This window comes from Aedes albopictus, chromosome 3 (assembly GCF_035046485.1).
Source record: "Aedes albopictus strain Foshan chromosome 3, AalbF5, whole genome shotgun sequence".
Taxonomy (NCBI): domain Eukaryota; kingdom Metazoa; phylum Arthropoda; class Insecta; order Diptera; family Culicidae; genus Aedes; species Aedes albopictus.
In genome coordinates, this window is record NC_085138.1 from 165,889,617 (window position 1) to 165,910,467 (window position 20,851).

The following is a 20,851-nucleotide window of genomic DNA, read 5'->3' on the forward strand; positions in this document are numbered from 1 at the left end:
GACCTGCAAGCACTCGGAGTTTTCGAGCGACGGGTGCTAAGGACGATCTTCGGCGGTGTGCAGGAGAACGGTGAGTGGCGGAGAAGGATGAACCACGAGCTCGCTGGACTTTACGGCGAACACAGTATCCAGAAAGTGGCCAAAGCTGGAAGGATACGGTGGGCAGGGCATGTTGCAAGAATGCCGGACAACAACCCTGCAAAGTTGGTGTTTGCTAATCATCCGGTTGGTACAAGAAGGCGTGGAGCGCAGAGAGCACGATGGGCAGACCAGGTGGAGCGTGATCTGGCGAGTGTTGGGCGTGACCGAGGATGGAGAGCTGCAGCTGCAAATCGAAAATTATGGCGGCAAATTGATTCAGTATTATCATGAATTTGATGTGAACTAAATAAATGAAATGAATGACGCCATCACGGGAAACCCATGTCACTTTGTGCACTGGTCGATGAGGATAGAGCGATCTCCCAATCACCATATCATTGTTGCCACAAAATTCTGCAAACAGCTCTCCGTTTTCAATAATTTCTCCGAGACCATGGCGTCCCATGACTAGCTCATAGTCCGAGTTGTCGGAACCAACCTTCGCGTTGAAGTAGACCATGAGGATCTTGATATCACCTTTCGGAATCTTGTCCACGACAGCATTCAGTTGACTATAAAAGTTCTCTTTGTCTTGCAATTCGGTAGCATCGGTTGGCGCGTAACATTGGATCATGGTAAGGTTTCGAACCCGTGTTCTGAATCTGGCTACAATTATCCTCTCATTAATAGGTTCCCACTTCATCAGCGCAGCGTAGGCGTGAGCGCTGAGCGGGCAACCAACTCCACGGTGGCGAGGAGCGTGTTCACCTCGTAGGCCAGAGTATAGCAGAATTTGACCCGACGCCAATCTGTGTTCTCCAAAGTTTGGCCAACGGACTTCGCTCAGTCCTAGGATCTCAAGCTTCATACGGCATGCCTCATTGGCTAGTTGTGCCAGTTTACCCTGCTGGGCTAGGGTTAATACATTCCAAGTTCCAATTCTTGTCCGTTGTTTCGCGCTTAAAGTCGTTGCCGTTGAATCAGTTCGTAATCTTTCATTTTTGGTTTCAGTAACGATTTTTTTGGGTTTCGGAAACAGTAGGTTGTTGGCAAAAGGTCCCCTATGCATCGTGGTGGGGCTGCCACCTTAGGTATAGCTACGGTGGAGGAGCATTTCATACTCAGCCGCTGGATGCCAGAACAGACGCTGTTTGAGCCGCACCTCCCTGGTGAACAGACGCTCGGTACGTACCTCCTCAATCTAGCTGAAGTCAGAAGGACAACAGTGCCCAGGCTGCACTACCAGCTAAGCACAAACTCTTAGCTGGCGGTCTTTGTCATCGCTTGACCCGTGGAAGCATGAGGTAGGAACTTGTGAGGACTAGAGCTATATTGGACGCTCTCCTTTTCGACTCACCGTTTTGCAGCCCAGGAAGTATGGCACTTACTAACTCCCTCCTCCCTTCTTCCCCTAGCCCTAACCATCGATAATCACGGACGCTGACGAACAAATGCGTTAAATTCGGCTAGCTTACCTGCATAACATGCAATGAAATTGCTACTCCCGGTTGATTATTAAATCTATTAAATTATTTATTTATAATTGATTTAAAGCATTGAAGCTGACCAAACTAAAGGCTGCTTTCAATATCAGTATTGAACCATTCCGGAGATTACCCACCACAACAGTAGCACTCAACACAATATTTTCCTCGATGAGCGCATTGTCCACTAGATTTAAATCACTTTTCAATCCGAAAAGACGAAGCAACGTCGTGCCTGATTTTGGCTTTCTTTCAAAACCAACACCTACGATGCCAATGTAAGATTACTTAAGCATTTTATTATAAGTGTTATAAAACAGTCTTTTTTACAGAAGAAAACATAAATCTTTCAAAACTTTAGTGTTCGAAATGTGCACTATCTCCAGCAAGTTCAAAACTTAGGAGACCTTTTGCCCACTGAGATTAATACCGCCTCCACCACTTCCGCCCGATCCCATCACTCCACCGGACATCCCAGTGTTGTTCGAAAGGCCATTTTGCTGTACCATGGGTGCACCATTTTGCTGCTGCTGCTGACCAGGCTGCTGAGGGTTGTTGGCATTGGTGCTGTTGGTATTGTTATTGTTATTAGCCATGGGAAGCGGTTCGTTCGAGAGTAGTGGTCCCTGGACACCACCGCCAACTGGTTGACCTCCGACCGCCAACCCGGTTAAACTTGTCGTTCCCAACGATGTGAGGCGGGTGCGCCTTCGGGTGTAATGCTGCCACAGGAGGATCGCCTGGTCGTCGATAAACTTACAGCACTGGGCGTTAACAATCTCCCGCCGGAAGTGTTCGTACTGGAGCAAATCCAGAAAGTAGAGACACATCGGATACTTCAGGTACTTGGCCATCTCCGGATCCTTCCAATGCAACAGATACTTCAGGTATTTGATGAAGTTACCATCTTTGAAGAAGCCACGTTGCGCGAGAACTGTGAATCGAGTTGAAAAGAAAGAACACACATATTTTATTAATTTGAAGGTTAACATATGTTCAGTTTCCGGAGATTAGTCGTTTGTTCATTTAAAAAAATATGGCGCCATTTGGGCGCCATGAAAAGCTCTCTTAATTCAACGTCATTTTTAAGAAAAGACATTATCAACGAAATAGTACACCACAATACTCGGGTGGGTCAACGTTGTATGGGAAAATTCAAATTGATGAGATGCAATCGGATCAAAGTTATTTAGATACCTTTTGAGGTCCCAAACCACTGTGCAAAATTTGAGCATGATTGGTTGAGCCTGGCGCTTAAGCCTAGCTATTTAGCACTGTAGTTGGAGGAAATGCCAATACAGAACCCGTAGCTTCCGGGAAGGTAAGGGTTAGTGGGCTGGTGTCAGACCCTGCGAGCCAGCCATAAAAAGACAAGCACCGAAAAATCAACAAGAGAAGAATGTGAACCGATACCAATGGCGACGACAACAGCGACGAAAAGGGATTCACGATTGGAAGCTCGGTACGTGGAACTGCAGATCTCTCAACTTCATCGGGAGCACTCGCATGCTCGTCGATATACTGAAGGACCGCAGGTTCGGAATCGTAGCGCTGCAGGATCTATGGCGCGAACGTTTAGAGGTAATCATAAATACCATCTACCAGAGTTGCGGCAACACACGTGAGCTGGGAACAACTTTTATAGTGATGGGCGACATGCAGAGGCGCGTGATCGGTTGGTGGCCGATGGACGAAAAATTTTGCAGGTTGAGGATCGAGGGCCGACTCTTCAACATCAGTATAATAAACGTGTATTATTTATTTCTTGCAACTTCAACAACACAGTTACGCAAACTTTTGCTCAAATAGCATCAAATTAGTCAGGAAATCATATACCTAACCCATGCTGTTTGTATCATTTCATTACAGAAATGGAGAACTGATCATCTCACCATGTAAAAATCCAGCTCACTACTTTCAATCTAGTACTTCACTGATTGCTTCCTATAGGACACAATCGGTGAAGTACTAGAATAGAAGTAATGAGCTGAACAACCTCAAAATCAGTTTTTTGAACTTTTCCATGATTATATCGTAAAATTTCAACGTGATATGTTCTACAAGTTTGAAGATACTACTGGAATACACTATCTTGCTGAAGACACCAACTCTGTAAAATTTAAAATTGCTCCAGTAAACCAATTTTTTTGAATTTTTTTACTATTTTCACTATTGAATATTTTTTGAATAGGCACTTTTTGGCAGCCGTGCTATCAAAATTTCAATGCTTTATAATGTCCAGAATTGACCAAAAGTGACTTAACAATCGGGTCTGATAAGGCACTTTGATTTCTGATGCTATTTTAATCGTCATTTTTCAAAGAAAATATTCACAAATTTCATACAAATCAATAGGAGGCAATCAGTGAAGTACTAGATTGAAAGTAGTGAGCTGGATTTTTGTATGGCGAGATGATCAATTCTCCATTTCTGCAATGAAATGGTGCAAACAGCGTGGGTTATATGATTTATTGACTAATTTGATGCTGTTTGAGCAAAAGTTTGGATAACTGTGTTGTTGAAGTTGCAGGATAAAATAATACAACAACACAGTTATTCAAACTTTTGCTCAAATAGCATCAAATTAGCCAATAAATCATATAACCTACGGTGTTTGCACCATTTCATTGCAGATATGGAGAATGGGGCACGTTCGGTGTAGTACTAGATTTGTAGTAATGAGCTGAATTTTAGTATGGTGAGAAGGTCAGTTCTCTATTTCTGTAATGAAATGGTGCAAAAAGCGTGGGTATTATGTTTTCTTGCCTAATTTGATGCTGATTGAGCAAAACTTTGAATAACTATGTTGTTTATATTGCAAGAAATGGAGAAAACAACAACACTGTTGCCCAAAGTTTTGCTCAAACAGCATTAAATTAGGCAAGGAATCATAATACCCACGCTTTTTGCGCCATTTCACTGCAGAAACGGAGAATTGACCTTCTCACCATACTAAAATTCAGCTCATTACTACAAATCTAGTACTTCACCGATCTGTCCTATTGATCATCTCACCATACAAAAATCCAGCTCACTACTTTCAATCTAGTACTTCACTGATTGCCTCCTATTAATACAAACTGAAAACTCACGAAAACTTTTCGACATTAATATTTGTTAATCCAAATAGTGTTCTTGTCTCGTAGTCTACATTTCTAACACTGTGGTTGACTTTACATTGAATACCCGACAAAAAATATCGCTTTTTAATTTTTTAGATGAGTTTTTAATACCAATTAAAAACTGTGTTTTTTTATCTAATTCTTTATTGTAATTCCCAATGAATTTGTTTATGTTAAAATACATACATAATCAATCAACTAAAACAATGACAACTTTTTTTTCATTTGCTATGTTAACATCACAGAACAGATGTGTATCTTGGAACAAATGTGAAGTTTCGAGGTGGAAGACGTGAAATTTTCACTTGGAAAACTAGATTGGAGGAAATTCCCATGGGAAAATAAAAAATCATCAAAGCGTGCTACGCCGCCTCCCTATGCTCGCTGCAGGCTAAAGCTTGACTTCCACCACCAGGTTCGCTAGTGTTGAGCTATCAAACGGGCAGTGCTTTTCGTGACGAAGATTCACCCCCGTGTGAACATTATAACTTCGGTTAAAAAACTAGAAAGGCGAAAATATAATGAATGCCTCTACAAGTTTTGTGTCGAAAATAAAAAAATAAAATAAAACGAGTGAAACATTGTTACATCACATTGAAATAGCCAGTATCTGTTAGAGATATTCTAGGTTGTAAATCTTACGTCATGATGAAAATTATTCACAGATATTTTATTGAAATTGGTTATGCCACGGTGTGTCTGGTGGACAACATTATTTTAAAAAAATCGGTATCGCTAAAATACCCACCAAACGAAAGCTAAGGGTCCCACCTTTCATTTGAAACTTAAATGAGAAAGTTCTATCGGCGGGTCTAGAACAATTTTTTTTTTGAAATAGTGTGATATTTTTTGTATTTTCTCGAAGTAGTAAGTAATAACGTAAAACAGTTTGTCCATTGCCAACATGGCTTTCCGACGGAAGATTTTTTATATGATGGTAATTACACTTCCCACAAAAGCATAATAGTCCCATGTTAATAAAAAACAGTAAACAGTAGTCAGTTTCGTGGTTATGGGCAGTAATGCTTAAAAAACTGTAATAGTTTCAAGCTGGTGGACATGATGAGTTCAAATTTCAATTTACATGTGTACCGCATCATGCTCTAATACTCGTAATTATTATTAAATCACCGTGTTCATCCTTATAGAATGCATTTGACAAAACCTTTTAATTATTTAAAGAATTTTATTATTTTCTCTATTGAGCAATGCACGATATAAGCACAGACAAACAGACGTAACACTCTTCAATAGGGCTTGGCATATGCATTTAACGATGAATTTAAATTTCTTTTTTCCGCGATTCTTTCACCAGAGGTGCTAATGTTCGATCGCTTTGATGTTTGCAAGTGTACACGTTGCTGAATGATACAAACGAAACTTATGAGAGACATGTTTAAAAGTGTGCGTGTTAGGCAAACGCCAAATCGCATCCCATCATGGCCGACAGTGCCTCGCGCGGTTCTACCAATAGGTGGATGCATGTTCATGAAAAAGACAGCAAAAAAAAAAATAATGAGTTTTCTCTAAGAGTTACGTCTTTTTGTCTGTGATATGAGGGAATGGCTGTGTGTTCTAAATACCATGAATTGGCTAAAACTGTAAACTAAACATGTTATTGATACTTTTACTTTATAAACAAGTTCTACAAATCTCTAGGCACAAAACATTGCCAATTTATTTAACTGAGCTGTTTTAAGTGAAAAACATCCTTAAGGCCACGATGTTAGATGCTAAGATACTAAAATTAATTACAAGACGACACACACTTTCCAGAAGCCTAAGATGGCTGCAACTCGATATTTTCTGGAATCAAATCTTTAAAACGCGTGTATTTCTAATGGGGCAGGTGGGTCACGACACATAATTTGAGAAAGGCGGTCCTACAATAATGGAGCAAAACTTAAATAAAAATTGCATTGATTTATTTAGTTTTTAGGTAAAATATGTACTTTTTCATAATATCTAATTGTTATCCGAGATTTTTTTTGTTCTCAAAATCTAAAGTGGTTTTCTCGTCCAATACTGATATTTTCGTATCATGAATGTATTAACTGTACTGCTGCAGGAGAATGAATTACAGTGACTACATTTTCAATGCAAACATGAAATCTCCCTTTTGCATCTTTAGCAGAACTGCAACGAGCACTATCTTTTTGCATCATCGGTAGTAGTGCTAAGTCTGCCGCGTTTGCTCTTAAATAAAGAAGAAACTGTAGTTCTTGCAGCACTACATATTTCGCAATTACAGCAAATATCAAAACTCTGCGTAGAAGACTCAAATTATATTTATACTTAAAGAGAGTAATTCTAAAGGGTATGATCTCATCATTGAACGAATAATCTTTAAATGAGTAATTGCGATATATTATCGTGGGATAATACCAACTATATTTCAGAAAAAGTTGATCAATAAATTCAATAACCTGCAAATACAAATAACAACAAATTGGGACTTTTCTATTTTATTCTGTCTGTCTTTTATTTGTATGTTCAGTCATCTAAAACAAATATCTAAATCTGTGAATATCAACTACCTTTGATGATATTGATGGTTGCAGAAAAAGCTTCTTCGAACACAGCACGCACACCTTGGTACGGTTTTCATCGTGACTTTATGATTTCATGTGATAGTTGTTTCTCTAAAAGTTTGGAGCAAACCTATGTTGAAATTTAATTTCTTTTATTTTTTATGATTCAATACCTAATACTATACTACACAGCAATCCTTCAAATTAGCGAAAAATGTCAATTGCTTTTACAAGTACCAGAAAGGGGCACAAAATGAACGTATACCGGCCTATAATGGAACGTGGTCATTTTATCCGAGCTACTTTGTTGATCATTATATTTTTATTGACATCCAAGTCATGGCCTACTACGACTGTAAAACTTTTCGAACATTTGGCACTGTCGATAAAAACGAGGAGAATGACAGTCGAAATAACTTCTTCTTCATGTCAATAAGGAGAAGATGGTTAACACATATACCTAAATATTGGGAAAATTCTATTACAACTCCCTTAAATATTTTTTTACACTTGTCTAGACAAGTGTATGGAAAATTTTGAATATGGTTTTACCCGTTTACTGTATTTATATGATATGTTACCAATGAGCGACCTCATACGAGCCCATTAGGTTACACTCAAGGTTGAAAGGAAGAAAATGCAAGTCTTAGACACATTCCACGCGTTACGTTTTGTGCGAGAATCAAACTTTTGCTTCCAAAAATTGATATGTTGTCATATACATACCAACCAACATATCAAACGATCAGATTTGGATAGAATATTTAGTTTATGCTTTCTAATTGGGAATTGGACCTTTGTACTTCGAAAGAAAACAAGAAATACAGCGTAACGGGACACCATCGCAAAAAATGACGATTTTTGAACGAACGCCAAGAAATTTGCTACTTTCTAGAAGCAGTTTTCAAAGTTTCAGGTACTATTAGAAGAATATAGGTAATTATCTTCATTTTGGTGCAAAAAGAATCAAAATCGACAGCAAGAGCCCGGAAATATCGTTCAATGAAGTTCAAAAACCGCGGTGTAGAAGTGCGTGGAATGTGTCCTTATAGTAATAAATTTTTGAAAAAAAAAATTGTTCTAGGACCGCCGATAGAACTTTCTTGTTTTAGCCTCAAATGAAAGGTGGGACCTTCAGCTTTCGTTTGATGGGTGTTTTAGCGATACCGATTTTTTCTAAATAATTTTGTTCTACCAGACACACCGTGATGCTGTTTGATACTCTTTAAAATTTATTTTTTCCAGTTTTCAAGAACTGCGTCCGTTAGGTCGATTCCTGTCCATGATTTTCAAAATTCCTTCGTCGTAGACATATTACCTTGGTTCATCCCTTGACAAATCCGCATCAAAATCACGGCTCGATTATGGATACTTTTCTGGAGGAGCCTTTAGTTTTAAGGTTATATTATAACGATTTTTTGAAAAGATAAAAAGGTTTTGTGCCTTTTTGAGAAAGATTTCGTAGATGAGGAAATCACTCAAAGAGGCTTTTCCCTCTTTCAAAATTTGTAGTTCAAAATAAATGACACTAACAGTTGAAATAGTCTACATTTATTTAACTTGTTTTTTTTTAAATCAGAATTACTACTTGGATGAGCTAAAAATAATATCGAAAGGTTGTATGAGACTTGTGAATATTTTCTTTGAAAATTACTATTAAAATAGCTTCAGATATCAAAGTGCCTTATCGACCCGATTGTTAAGTCAATTTTGGTCTATTCTGGACATAATGAACCATAGAAATTTTGTCAGCACGGCTGCCAAAAAGTGCCTACTCAAAAAATATTTAATAGTGAGTTTTTAACTCATCTAAAAATTTAAAAAGCGATATTTTTTGTCGGGTATTCAATGTAAAATCAACCACAGTGTTAGAAATGTAGACTATTTCAACAAGAATACTATTTTGATTAACAAATATAATTGTCGAAAAGTTTTCAGTTTGTATTAAATGATTTGTATGAAATTTGTGAATCTTTTCTTTGAAAAATGACTATTAAAATAGCATCAGAAATCAAAGTGCATTATCAGACCCGATTGTTAAGTCACTTTTGGTCTATTCTGGACATGATAAAGCATTGAAGTTTTGATAGCACGGCTGCCAAAAAGTGCCTATACAAAAAATATTCAATAGGGAAAATAGTGAAAAATTTTCAAAAAAAAAATTGGTTTACTGGAGCAGTTTTAAATTTTACAGAGTTGGTGTCTTCGGCAAGATAGTGTATTCCAGTAGTACCTACAAACTTGTAGAACATACCACGTTGAAATTTTACGATATAATCATGGAAAAGTTGAAAAAACTGATTTTGAGGTTGTTTTTTAAACTTTCATATTTTCTCCCAAAAAATGAAGTCCAAGCTATATGGTGTCTACAGCAAAGTTACTTGAAATTACTTGTTCTACAACTTTGCTGAAGACATCTACCCTCTAAAAAAATATTTTGAAAAAATGGTTTTATGCTCGGGTTTACCCTATAATTTTACCATACAGTGAATAGGCAAAAAATAGAGAAGATTTTTCTGAACATATCTTCCAAAGACACCTATATGCTAAAATGTCATCTAACGGCTCTTAGAGGTTTTGATCGTCTTTTTTCAGAATGATCCCACTGTGCAGTGTTGTTGTTCTCTCCATTTCTTGCAACATAAACAACATACAATGATACATATTGCCCATTTTACTGGCATTTTACCAGATTAGCTGGTATGTCTGAAACATACTGGAAAAACTTGTAATTAGAAGGCACGAACTGTTGCTAATTGACAAATTGAGAGATGAAATTTGTGAAAAAAATCGCGTTCTGGTGGGATTCGAACCCACGACTCCGTATTTGCTAGACCGGCGCTTTAACCAACTAAGCCACAGAACAGGTAATGGTTCTGCGGAATAGAAAGCCAAACTGACTCCGAAGCCGCACCGTGAACACTCCTATTTCACAAACTCATCTCTCCTTTCGGCTTAGATGCCAATCCACAACACGCTCCTATTTGTGCCCACTAACTACCAGGGAATGAAATTATCGATCACGATCGCGATTGTAGAAAACTCTCTCACACGCATTATCGGCGAAAAAAGACGTGCGATAAATTCAGACCCAGGCTTCTCCCGAGAATGTGTTTTCGCTCGTTCCGCAGCGCCGAAAATCGATTATCATCCGCAATGAAAAGTTGACTGGTTTGCTTTCTGCTCTTTGTTCGCCTCTCTGTAATGCCGTCATCACCGACTGTAGCTTTTATGTATAAAATTTCTGTCCCCTCTTGAGCAGCTTGTGTGGTCGTGTGGTTATGGTGCGCGCCAATATACATTTTTGTGGAGGGTCTAGGTTCGAATCCCGTTAGCGGCAAATTTTTGCTATTTGCTTTCTGATAATTATCGCGATAACTTTGCAGGCGATAAAGTTGGATAGCGAAAATGAAAAAAGCGATTTCCAGTTTTCGGCTATCTTTGATCGGGGACAAACAGCAACGACCGATAAACATTTCTCACAGGAAAAGTAAAAACAGAAAAAATCGGTTGCTCGAAAAACGCCGTTTTTCGTCTCAATTTGCTGATTATTTCATTTCCTGCTAACTACAAGTGCGAGCGAATTATTTATATGAAGCCGAGACTTACTCTCGCACTCCGCATACCTAGCCACCAGGCAGTTTGTTTTGCTGGTGTCTAAGTAGTATGCGTCGAGAGCTCGGCACTAATTAGACTAATTAGACTAATTAGACACCAGCAAAACAAACTGCCTGCTGGCTAGGTATGCGGAGTGCGAGAGTAAGTCTCGGCTTCATATAAATAATTTGCTCGCACTTGTAGTTAGTGGGCACAAATAGGAGTGTGTTGTGGATTGGCATCTAAGCCGAAAGGAGAGATGAGTTTGTGAAATAGGAGTGTTCACGGTGCGGCTTCGGAGTCAGTTTGGCTTTCTATTCCGCAGAACCATTACCTGTTCTGTGGCTTAGTTGGTTAAAGCGCCGGTCTAGCGAATACGGAGTCGTGGGTTCGAATCCCACCAGAACGCGATTTTTTTCACAAATTTCATCTCTCAATTTGCCAATTAGCAACATTTCGTGCCTTCTAATAGGAGGCAATCAGTGAAGTACTAGATTGAAAGTAGTGAGCTGGATTTTTGTATGGTGAGATGTTCAATTCCCCATTTCTGCAATGAAATGGTTCAAACAGCGTGGGTATTATGATTTCTTGACTAATTTGATGCTGTTTGAGCGAAAGTTTGGGTAACTGTGTTGTTGAAGTTGCATGAAATAAATAATACAACAACAAAGTTACCCAAACTTTTGCTCAAACAGCATCAAATTAGCCAAGAAATCATATACCCACACTGTTTGCACCAATTCATTGCAAAAATAGAGAATTGAACATCTCACCATACAAAAATCCAGCTCACTACTTTCAATCTAGTACTTCACTGATTGCCTCCTATTACAAGTTTTTCCAGTATAAACAACATAGTTATACAAAGTTTTGCTCAAACAGCATCAAATTAGGCAAGAAATCATAATACCCACGCTTTTTACACCATTTTATTGCAGAAACGGAGAATTGACCTTCTCAAAATACTAAAATCCAGCTCATTACTACAAATCTAGTACTACATCTAACGTGCCCCATTGTTCTTTAAGGCTGGCTCGCTGGGCCGGACACCAACCTCCTAACTATTCGCAGGAACATGATGCACCATTGTGCTTAAAATCTTGTAATTGTAATTGTAATTGCTCAGTCCACACCCAGGCCGACAACTGTCAGCCCATCTGCTTGTAGGCAGATGTGGACCTACTAAGCCTCCCCCGTTAACATGTCCTACACCGAATTAGCACACCGGGATCTTCCACAGGCAGGCGCTGGCGTTACCAGTCCCAACAAGCGTCAGATACATTAAATAAATGGGGTAGAGGATATAGGAAGATGTGGGAATAGGATGGGAAGAGGTAGAAAATGAAGAGATAGTAGAGAGATTTCGATTTTGTTGCTGAAACGAGAAAAAGAAAGAATGATAAAGAACATTAGCGATATGTTCATAGATTTGGATTTGGTCGATAATTTCTCATCTATTTTGTTTCCACATCGTTGCATCGGTGACCATCTCGCGTTTTTTCGTCATGTCCTCTTTGCCGGTTGGCGACGTTCGGGATGTAAGTAGAAAAGCATGCATTAATATGATTAGTACGACAGTAATTGTGATTGCTCAGTACTTTCAGCCCATTTGTCCGCAGTACATATCAGGCATCCCGTTTGAACAAGTCCTACACAGAATTAGAAATCCGGATCTTCCACAGACAGTCCTAACTAGTGTCAGATAAGTTCAATTGAGGATAGGAAGCGGCAAAATGAGAAGACAGTAGAGAAGGTTTGGTACATTGGTAGCTGTGTTCATGTGATGTTTGTCTGACATTGAAAAACTATTTTCCGTAAGTGTTTAACTCTCTACCCCAAATGTCTGAGCAGATGTATAGTTTGGCAATTCTATGTCCATACATCTTTTATCAAGAAGGAATAATGTTGTTTACTGTTATAAAATAATTCAGTTAAGGGGCAGCTAATGCATTGTAATCCAGAATAAACCTACAGAAAATGTCCCAATAAAAAGTTAACACTAGTTCAACTAACTACACAAACTAAAAAGTGTTATTATATTTTACCAATGATTTCATCCTAATCTTGACCCTAACATAGTTATGCGCTTAGTGTAAGTGGACGCCGGTTATGATTTTGGTTGGACAATGATCAAAAATAGTGTTGTTTCGACAATAGTCACATACTATGCCCTACGACATTGACGATTCTATTGTCTATGGCTCACCTATTTGGCGCCACCCAGCAGGGACTTGGTCTGGTACCCAATTCAGTATATCCGCTCCACGTAATGTACCGTACCTCTTTCGATTTGTGATATAGGGTATATGGATCATTCCTTGGCCTAATTTGCAAACCGCCTTGACAATTTTGACCATAACTCATGAATTAATAGCACTAGAAATAATATGTTGACCCTATTACGCACTCTAGGCAATGCATGTTTCACCAATTGGAAGTAAACTTACGTAAATATTCAAGAATTTACTTAACTAAGTTGAAAAGATTCGATGTGATGGTATGCAACGTTGGTCTATGGTACATAAATTGGCCTATTAGTGGATACAACGTTGGCCTATTGCTTTCCATGCACTAGAATCACTTATTATCTCATTTTTTCATTATTTCTGCTGAGGTATTATCTCTGTTTGTTCACCAATCATACTTTCAAATTACATTTTCGGAGCCAAATTTTCAAAAAACTATAAATAAATCACTTAAACTAAAATTCTTTCTTTTTTAGTAACGAAAACAATGCATCCCGATTATTGTGTTATATTTTTATAGTCACCGCACACAAAATTTATCTTTCTGTTCGTTCTTTCTGGTTCTTACGCAAGCAATGTTGTTGGCGTCACTTTACCGTCTACCCCCGTTGGTTTGACCTCATCTAATCTGAACACTTTTTTATTTGACCCCCTCTAATCTGCACATCGTTCAAACTAAAAATGGTTCAAACGTCATTCTGCTCATGGAACGGAGTGAAACGGAACGCAAAATCAAAACAAAACAGCAAAAAGGGTTACCATCAGTGTGTTTTTCGATGCCTACAGGGTTACTAGAAGTTCAAATTAAAAAATTAACCCCGTTGGTTTGCATGAGGTGTCGTTCAAACCAACGGGGGTAGACGGTATCGGTGTTTTTGACGTCACTTTATTGATGGGCCAAGATTTGGGTACACAGTGAAAAAAATGTCCTCAATATTCGGCCCACATGTAATTTGTAAAATAGTTATTATTCGTTAAAAACAAACATGCAAACTCAAAATAGCATCTTTGACCGTCGCATCAAATGTTCAGTTATTGAAAAGGCAATTCGAAATATTCCAGAATCATACCATTTATGATCATGTGTATAGACTACCCACTAAGCCGAAGAATCATGGCGTCTACAAAAGCTAAACAAAGTGACATTTTGATACAATTTTAATACTCCAAAGTGCTAAAATTGAAACGAAATGTTACAGGTGCTTGGCGCAAAGCTTTTCCGATATCCAGTTCGGCGCGTTTGTTTGAGTTTTTGGTTAACGTTAAGATAGGCCGAACGAGGGGACTATGCCAACGAAGCATCCCGATACCCTATTACGCGGAACATTACTCTCTTCATTCGGATAGCGGCTATGTAACCCATTGGATTAGAAACCTCCATCAAACATGAAGTGATTAATCGGAAACTGAAGACTCTATACCAAATTTGGCTCAGAGACAGGTAATCAGTGAGGTCAGTTTTTCTCGTTTGTCAGAGACGATTGATACGTATTAAGACAAACTTTCCACTGCATCTGCCAGCAATAATCGGTGATCGATCAACATTCCGAGTACCCCAATTTACACAAGAATGCCAAGGATCACCGCTCATGCTTTACAATACAGTTGGAAAAACTAGAACAACACCTGGCCACAATGATGCATAAAGCACTAAAGCGGACCGGAAGTGTTGGTGAGCCAGCCCCCACCATGCACCATCGTGCTTAAAATCTTTCACACATACTCGAATGTTGTTCAGCCATTCCTAATATTGGAAACAGACGCTGTTGTGAGCTTCTACATTTCGATGGAACTTTACCTGAACGGATTTGTCAACTGCACCATTGCTGAAGTGTTCTTTTCTTCTAGAGATTGCCACAGGGGTTTTCAAGAAATTATTTCTGGGATTCTTCCAGAATTTGCTCCAGCGACTTCTCCCAGACCTTATTTCCAGCAATTCTTCTAAGAATATGTCACGTTTCCAACACCGAATTTTTCAGGACTTTCTATGCGGATGGCTTCAAGAAACTTCTTGAATTACTTCCGTTATTTTTCCAGGAAGTATTCCAGGGAATTACTTCAGATAATCTTAAATGAATTCGTACATAGGTTCTCCTAAGCAACAGTTACAATAAAAATTCTATCAATTACCAGGGAGTTTATTCAGGGGCTTGTCTAGGATCAGCTTAAAAAATTCCCTTAAGCATGCACAGAGGAAACAGAAAGTATGGCGAAGATATAGAAGTGAAGACAGTGGAGAAAAAAGGTTACAGATATATAGGAGTAACACTTGAAATCGCCTGCGTTTACTTGTTGGAAGCTGCTTTGAATAAGAGTATTCAAAGCTGAAATACGGCTTAAGCGTTACCAGTACAGATGGGTCATCCGTTCTTCGCTGAAAGTGTCCTGTGACATTATTCTGAAAATTTTCCCAGGAATTACTTTCGCATATCTTGAAGAACTGCTTCAGGAGCTCTTCCAGCGTATGCCATCGGAATTTCTCAGAAACTGTATAAGTTTGTGTAGACTTTCTTCCAAGAAAACCTCGCGTACCCACAGATTCCCCCAAGAATTTCTATGGGGATTAATTCGAAGATAAGGAACTCATCCAAAAGATTTTCAAGAAAATACTTCAAACATCATTAGGAATTGCTGAAGGATTTGTACCATGACTTAGTCCAGGATTTTTTTTTCTAATAATTCCTCAGAATCTACATCAGCAATAACTCCACAGACTTCTATAGGGATTGATACAGGATTTTACGTACGGGTCTCTGTACGTATTTAACTTTTATTTGCTTCTGTTTTATCGCGAAGTATACTTATGAAAGCTTCTTGGAGCACCAAGTAGGGGTAGGCGGGGCATAATGAGCAGGTGGGGCATAATGAGCACCTTGTATTTTCACTGTAAATCATCAAATTAACAAAAGGAATTGCTTGATTGTAGCCTTATTATCTAAAATCCAATGAGCTGATGACAAAACATTAGTCAAAAAATCCGTTTACCTTGAAAAATTAATCAAAATGCGTAAAGTGGTCATGTACTGGGAAAATATTATAAGAATCAGGTGACCTAAAATAAGGTTTTGGGTATCGAAATCACAACTTAGTGGGCATCTATCGATTTTCTTGATATTCCCTAGGCCAATGAAATGTATTTGTAACACTTTTCAACTATTTGTATAATTATTTTGTTGTAAAAATATGCTTCAAAGAGTTGGTAGTAGGGTGGGGCAGAATGAGCAACTAGTGAAAAAATAATGAAAATGGTAAACATCGTCAACAAACAAATTTTGATTTTGGTTTTCTCTGTTTTGATGCATACAGTAAGGTTTTGTCTGTAACTTTCAATTTATTAGCTTGAAAATTTCAGTATCTGTATATTATCACCGTTTAAAAATTCCTCAATAGAAGACCCCCACAGTTTCCTACAAATTAAACCCCGTGATCCCTTCAAGTTCTCATTGATTGTTGCCGGTATGGTTTATCATTGACAAGAATAGTCAATTAGCATTTGATTGTGTACAAACTGATATTGATCATCCTGCCCCACCTAGGGTGCTCATTTTGCCCCACCCCCAAAACCCAACTCGTGATTTTATACGTTTTTAAAAACATAAAAGTCTACAACATTTATAACTTTATTCGGAATTTCAACGATTAGCTTTTGTAAGTTAAGGTTCAAATGAGGATTGAGCATGAGCATGAGCATGAGCATAGATGACCGCACAATTCGTAGTTGCTACTCCGTGATTGACCAGAGCAATCGAAATTGCACAAGGAACCAATGAATAGGGCTTGGGACTAGCTTACTATTCTCAATGTGCACAGGTCGAGAGCTCTCAACTTTAATAAGGTCAATAACGGCGCCGGCCACGTCCTTACGGTCATCGGGGATGGAAGGGAATGTTAGTAAGACAAACGTTGTTAAAAAGACCGCGAATCGCTGCATCTCCACGTTTGTCTCAGGAAGGAATTTTTTGTTAGTAGGGTAAGGTACATTGTCAGTCCGGGAGTCACCTATGGTTGGTGATATGATTTGACAATGGATCAATATACACAAACCGCCGTTAACAACCGACCACTTTTCGACGCAAGAACTAGCCAAAAAGAAAATTCTATCGCGCGTCTCCACTCCACTAGGGAGCAGAAACCTTTAGTCTATTCCACACAGAAATACACTGAACGCGACTCACTTGTCGGCGCCCGGATTTTTTCTCGACCGGCGAACCCGAACTAACATTTTTCACTCTTTTGTGTAAATGCAAAAAATGAAAGAAAATATTTATTATCAACTAAAAGTGTATTGGAAACTAGCGCCGAAGGGAAGCGAAAAATTCGGAACCGACTCAACCACGGCGCGCGCACACTCGTCCCGTCGTCGGAGCCCCGCAGAGAGAAGAGAAAAAAAAAACAAATCGCAAAAATCTAGCAAAGCGAGCGCGCGAAGCTTTGCTGCTGCCGAACTACCGCACACTACTCAGTTAAGGTTCAAATGAGGATTGAACGTTAAAATTACACATTGGTTTCACTTAATTTCCTGGATTTGGTGGTAAAACGCTTAAGCTGCTCATTATGCCCCGCCTACCCCTATCCCAAGAAATTAGATTTGTAAATCACCAGGATATAAAAAAAAGGTTGAAGATATACTTACAGTGCAGATAGTTGGGATTCGCCAGGCATTGTACGAACTCAAGTTCCGCTTGGAAGCGCAGTTTTTGCGCATCTTCTGATTCAACGGGCACTGAAACGAGCAGCAGGGACAGCGTTAGTTGCTAAGTGTATCATCAAAAAAATCCTTATTTCAGATGTTCCACCAATTCTTCCACCATGTGTTTATATAAAGAAAATGTTTTGTATTTTGAAATTCCGAACAATGAAGTTTGAACAATTTTCATCATGCCAATAAACATAACTATTTGTACTACCTTACTAAGTCTAGAGGGAAATTGAAACATATAGAACAACTAACAATGGTTATACGGATAGCAGAGGAAACAGTGAACAGAGAAAAGGGAGTAAAAAGGGTTCAGTACTTACATTTACCCTTCCCGACCATCTTATTTGCCATGATTCCGTGAGATCCTGAAGGGTGTCCCAAACCACAAAGGATACGAGAGGTCGCGCTTGGCGTTGGCTCTTAGTGTCCTTGCCGCTGTACAGATTACTAGGTATAAGAGGATTGCTAATGGCTACCTGCTTCCGATAGATCTGTTGTGGTCCCAATATCCAGGGGTGTAGGGAAAGAGGTAACAAAACAGAAAAATTCTAAATATGGAACAGGAAGAAACTCCCTACAGGAAAGGTGATCATGTTGAGGTTCCGCTAGCATAAATCAACTGTTTTCCTGATCTTACTCTTAAGCGCATCTAAAAACGAAAACGAGTGGACGTGTAACACGATTCGTTGGCGGTTTTTACTCTTGAGCTTCACATTTTCCATTGATTTATATAAAGAGGTTGAAACCAATAGAAAACTAGAAGCTTAGAGCGAATTAGAAAAGTTAACAATTGTTCCGTGTAATGTAACGAACAGTGATTATTTACAATGAAAACATCAAAGAAAGCAACTAGAATAGGTTTACAACGGGAATTAACACTTAAAGAGTTCCACCGAATGAATTACCAATTATTTACACTTAACATTGAAACTATAACTAAAGTTTAAATTTGGACTTTAGCTCTGGACCTGGATGGAAATGCTTTTCAGTCGTAGCAAATGTTGCTGCAAGTACCAATAGCCGAACTAGTAGCAATTATCGGGCCCATTTAAAGGTGCAACAGAAATTAATAAAAACGAATCCAAAACCTTAACATAAAATTTGGAATATTTGCCAGTAGCCCACTTAACACAATAATTTTGCTTCTAGTAACATATAGAGAACAGCACCATATAAACAACAAAGGTAGCCATCGAGTAACGAGAGGTCTTCTAATCCTCAGAACAGGTTTGTACTACTCACAACCATAAGTGCTCATCGCAGATTCTAGGGTATTCCGGTTCCTGGTCCACCTGGCAGTATAAAAATCGGTTTTTAGTATAAATTTTCAACAAAAATCATCAGAAAAGTTCCACTCACTAAAAGACCTGCTTATACGGTCGAAGAATTTGACGCGTCTAGCTTTTTCTCCTTTCAAGTCCGACAACTTCCGAATTAGTCCGACAAGGGGCAGGCGTTTGTTTTGGTTTGAACTGTCACAATAACATCGAATTCAATGATGATCCCTTCAGAAACGTGCGCCGCACTCAATAAACATCGCATGCCTTAAAGTCCCATTAAGGACATACGGGACTTCGTGTTATTTTCCCCTGAGGCGAGACTCGCGAAGAGGAAAAAAAGCAACGTCAAGTGTAGCTCAAATGCAGCTGTCAGTTGTAACAAGGAGAATACATTTTACTAAGGTGGCGCAGATAAACATTGCAAACCACTGGTTGTCTCTTCCACTCTTCTGGTGTTCTTATGCAACTAAAATAGTGACGTCACTATTTCAGTTCCATAAGAACACCAGAAGAATGGAAGAGACAACCAGTGGTTTGCAATGTTTATCTGTGCCACCTTAGTAAAATGTATTCTCCTTGAGTTGTAGCCCGTTTGATTACGTTACCGAAAACGAGAAAAGTATTGCTATCCGAGATAAATTCTGTAGCCAAAATTCACACCGAGCAGCATTTTCTTTTGTTGTGCTATCAAAAATATGTATTGCAACAATATTGTTTTCTAAACAAGTCTAACAAGAAGACATGGAAAAGTGCTTTGGGTGACGTCGAAAGCAAGGCAAATTATAAAAACTGTTATTAGTGCATTTTAATTTATTTTGAAACGATACATTAAAACGTCCACCGCAAATTAAAAATGGATGAACTTTGAACAAGAGAAACATTTTGGAGTAATAGGCTAATTTTGGTCACCCCCAATTGTAGAGGCGCTTGGTGAGATAAGGAGAAAATCGTTTGTTTACATCAAAAGGTCAATTTTATGTCGTCAAATTTTACTCATTTTTTGCTCTAGAAATTGCTATTTTCCATTTGCAATGGCTTCCACGAGGGGCGGATCACTTCCAAAACAACTGAATCGAAAATGCGTTTTGATGAAAATGCGTTACAAAATGCTCCAATGCGTTGAAAAATGCGTTTGAAAATGTAATGCGTTGAAAAATGCGCCAAAATATCCAATGCGTTGAAAAATGCACAGGAACGCATGGCAAATTTTTGGAGTTTTAATACACAACTTGTTGAAAAATACGTCAATGCGTAGGAAAATGCGTGTAATTTATCAATGCGTATAAAAATGCGTGCATTCCATCAATGTGCATAAAAATGCGTGTTTTCTATCAATGCGTAGAAAAATGCGTGTTTTCTATCAGTGCGTAGAAAAATGCAAGTTTTTTTGTCAATGCGTATAAAAATACGAACAATTGGCTTCTTTAACGGTGTTGAGATAATGCGATAGTCTGAACGCAGACAGACGTTCAAGTTTGACTCAGCAGCTTGTGTAAAAAACATGGCCGCCACAAATTGCCAAGTGGCAATCAGCGAACAGATGGCGTTAGCAACGTTCGTATTCAATCGCTCCAATCGCTGCTTCACATGTGCGTTGCGACCAACAACTGTCACCACGGTCGTCTTCCAGCCGGATGGCGGGAAAAGACCGTACGTGTTGCACGCTAATAATGTTTCCACATAATTTGTGCAGAGTAAATTACTTTTATTTAATGTCTAAAATCTTTTGCACAAATTAGCGCAAAACTCTTGTAAAATATTTTACACATTATTACCTTCATTTTACATAGATTTGCTTGAATAAAACTGCA

At 38.7% G+C, this 20,851-nt stretch overlaps 2 protein-coding genes across 4 annotated transcripts in view; both read right to left on the bottom strand.

Annotated features, from left to right (window-relative positions):
• The window catches only part of LOC134291783 (uncharacterized), a 320,651-nt gene that overhangs the window by 146,358 nt on the left and 153,442 nt on the right, over positions 1-20,851 (bottom strand). The window lies entirely within an intron of this gene.
• LOC109402845 (mediator of RNA polymerase II transcription subunit 31) lies at positions 1,845-19,209 on the bottom strand. 3 transcript variants are annotated; one of them, XM_062859566.1, is made up of 5 exons: positions 19,120-19,209; positions 19,003-19,052; positions 18,081-18,251; positions 17,695-17,784; positions 1,845-2,499 (listed from the first exon to the last, which is right to left on the bottom strand). In XM_062859566.1, the coding sequence occupies exons 3-5, from the start codon at positions 18,109-18,111 to the stop codon at positions 1,964-1,966; spliced, it is 657 nt and encodes a 218-aa protein (XP_062715550.1). In that variant the 5' UTR covers positions 18,112-18,251; positions 19,003-19,052; positions 19,120-19,209; the 3' UTR covers positions 1,845-1,963. The 3 variants fall into 3 exon arrangements, with proteins under 3 accessions (XP_062715550.1, XP_062715552.1, XP_062715551.1); XM_062859568.1 differs by lacking the exon at positions 18,081-18,251 and having other exon boundaries at positions 19,120-19,195; XM_062859567.1 differs by lacking the exon at positions 19,120-19,209 and having other exon boundaries at positions 18,081-18,409; positions 19,003-19,028.

What these genes read in the sequence shown, in the direction of transcription:
- LOC109402845 (XM_062859566.1), bottom strand. Translation starts at nt 18,111, where the DNA reads ATGGCAAATAAGATGGTCGGGAAGGGTAAAT. An exon ending in GATGGTCGGGAAGGGTAAAT is followed by an intron (nt 17,785 to 18,080) that starts GTAAGTACTGAA and finishes TGCTCGTTTCAG; the next exon opens with TGCCCGTTGAATCAGAAGAT. An exon ending in GAATCCCAACTATCTGCACT is followed by an intron (nt 2,500 to 17,694) that starts GTAAGTATATCT and finishes CTCGATTCACAG; the next exon opens with TTCTCGCGCAACGTGGCTTC.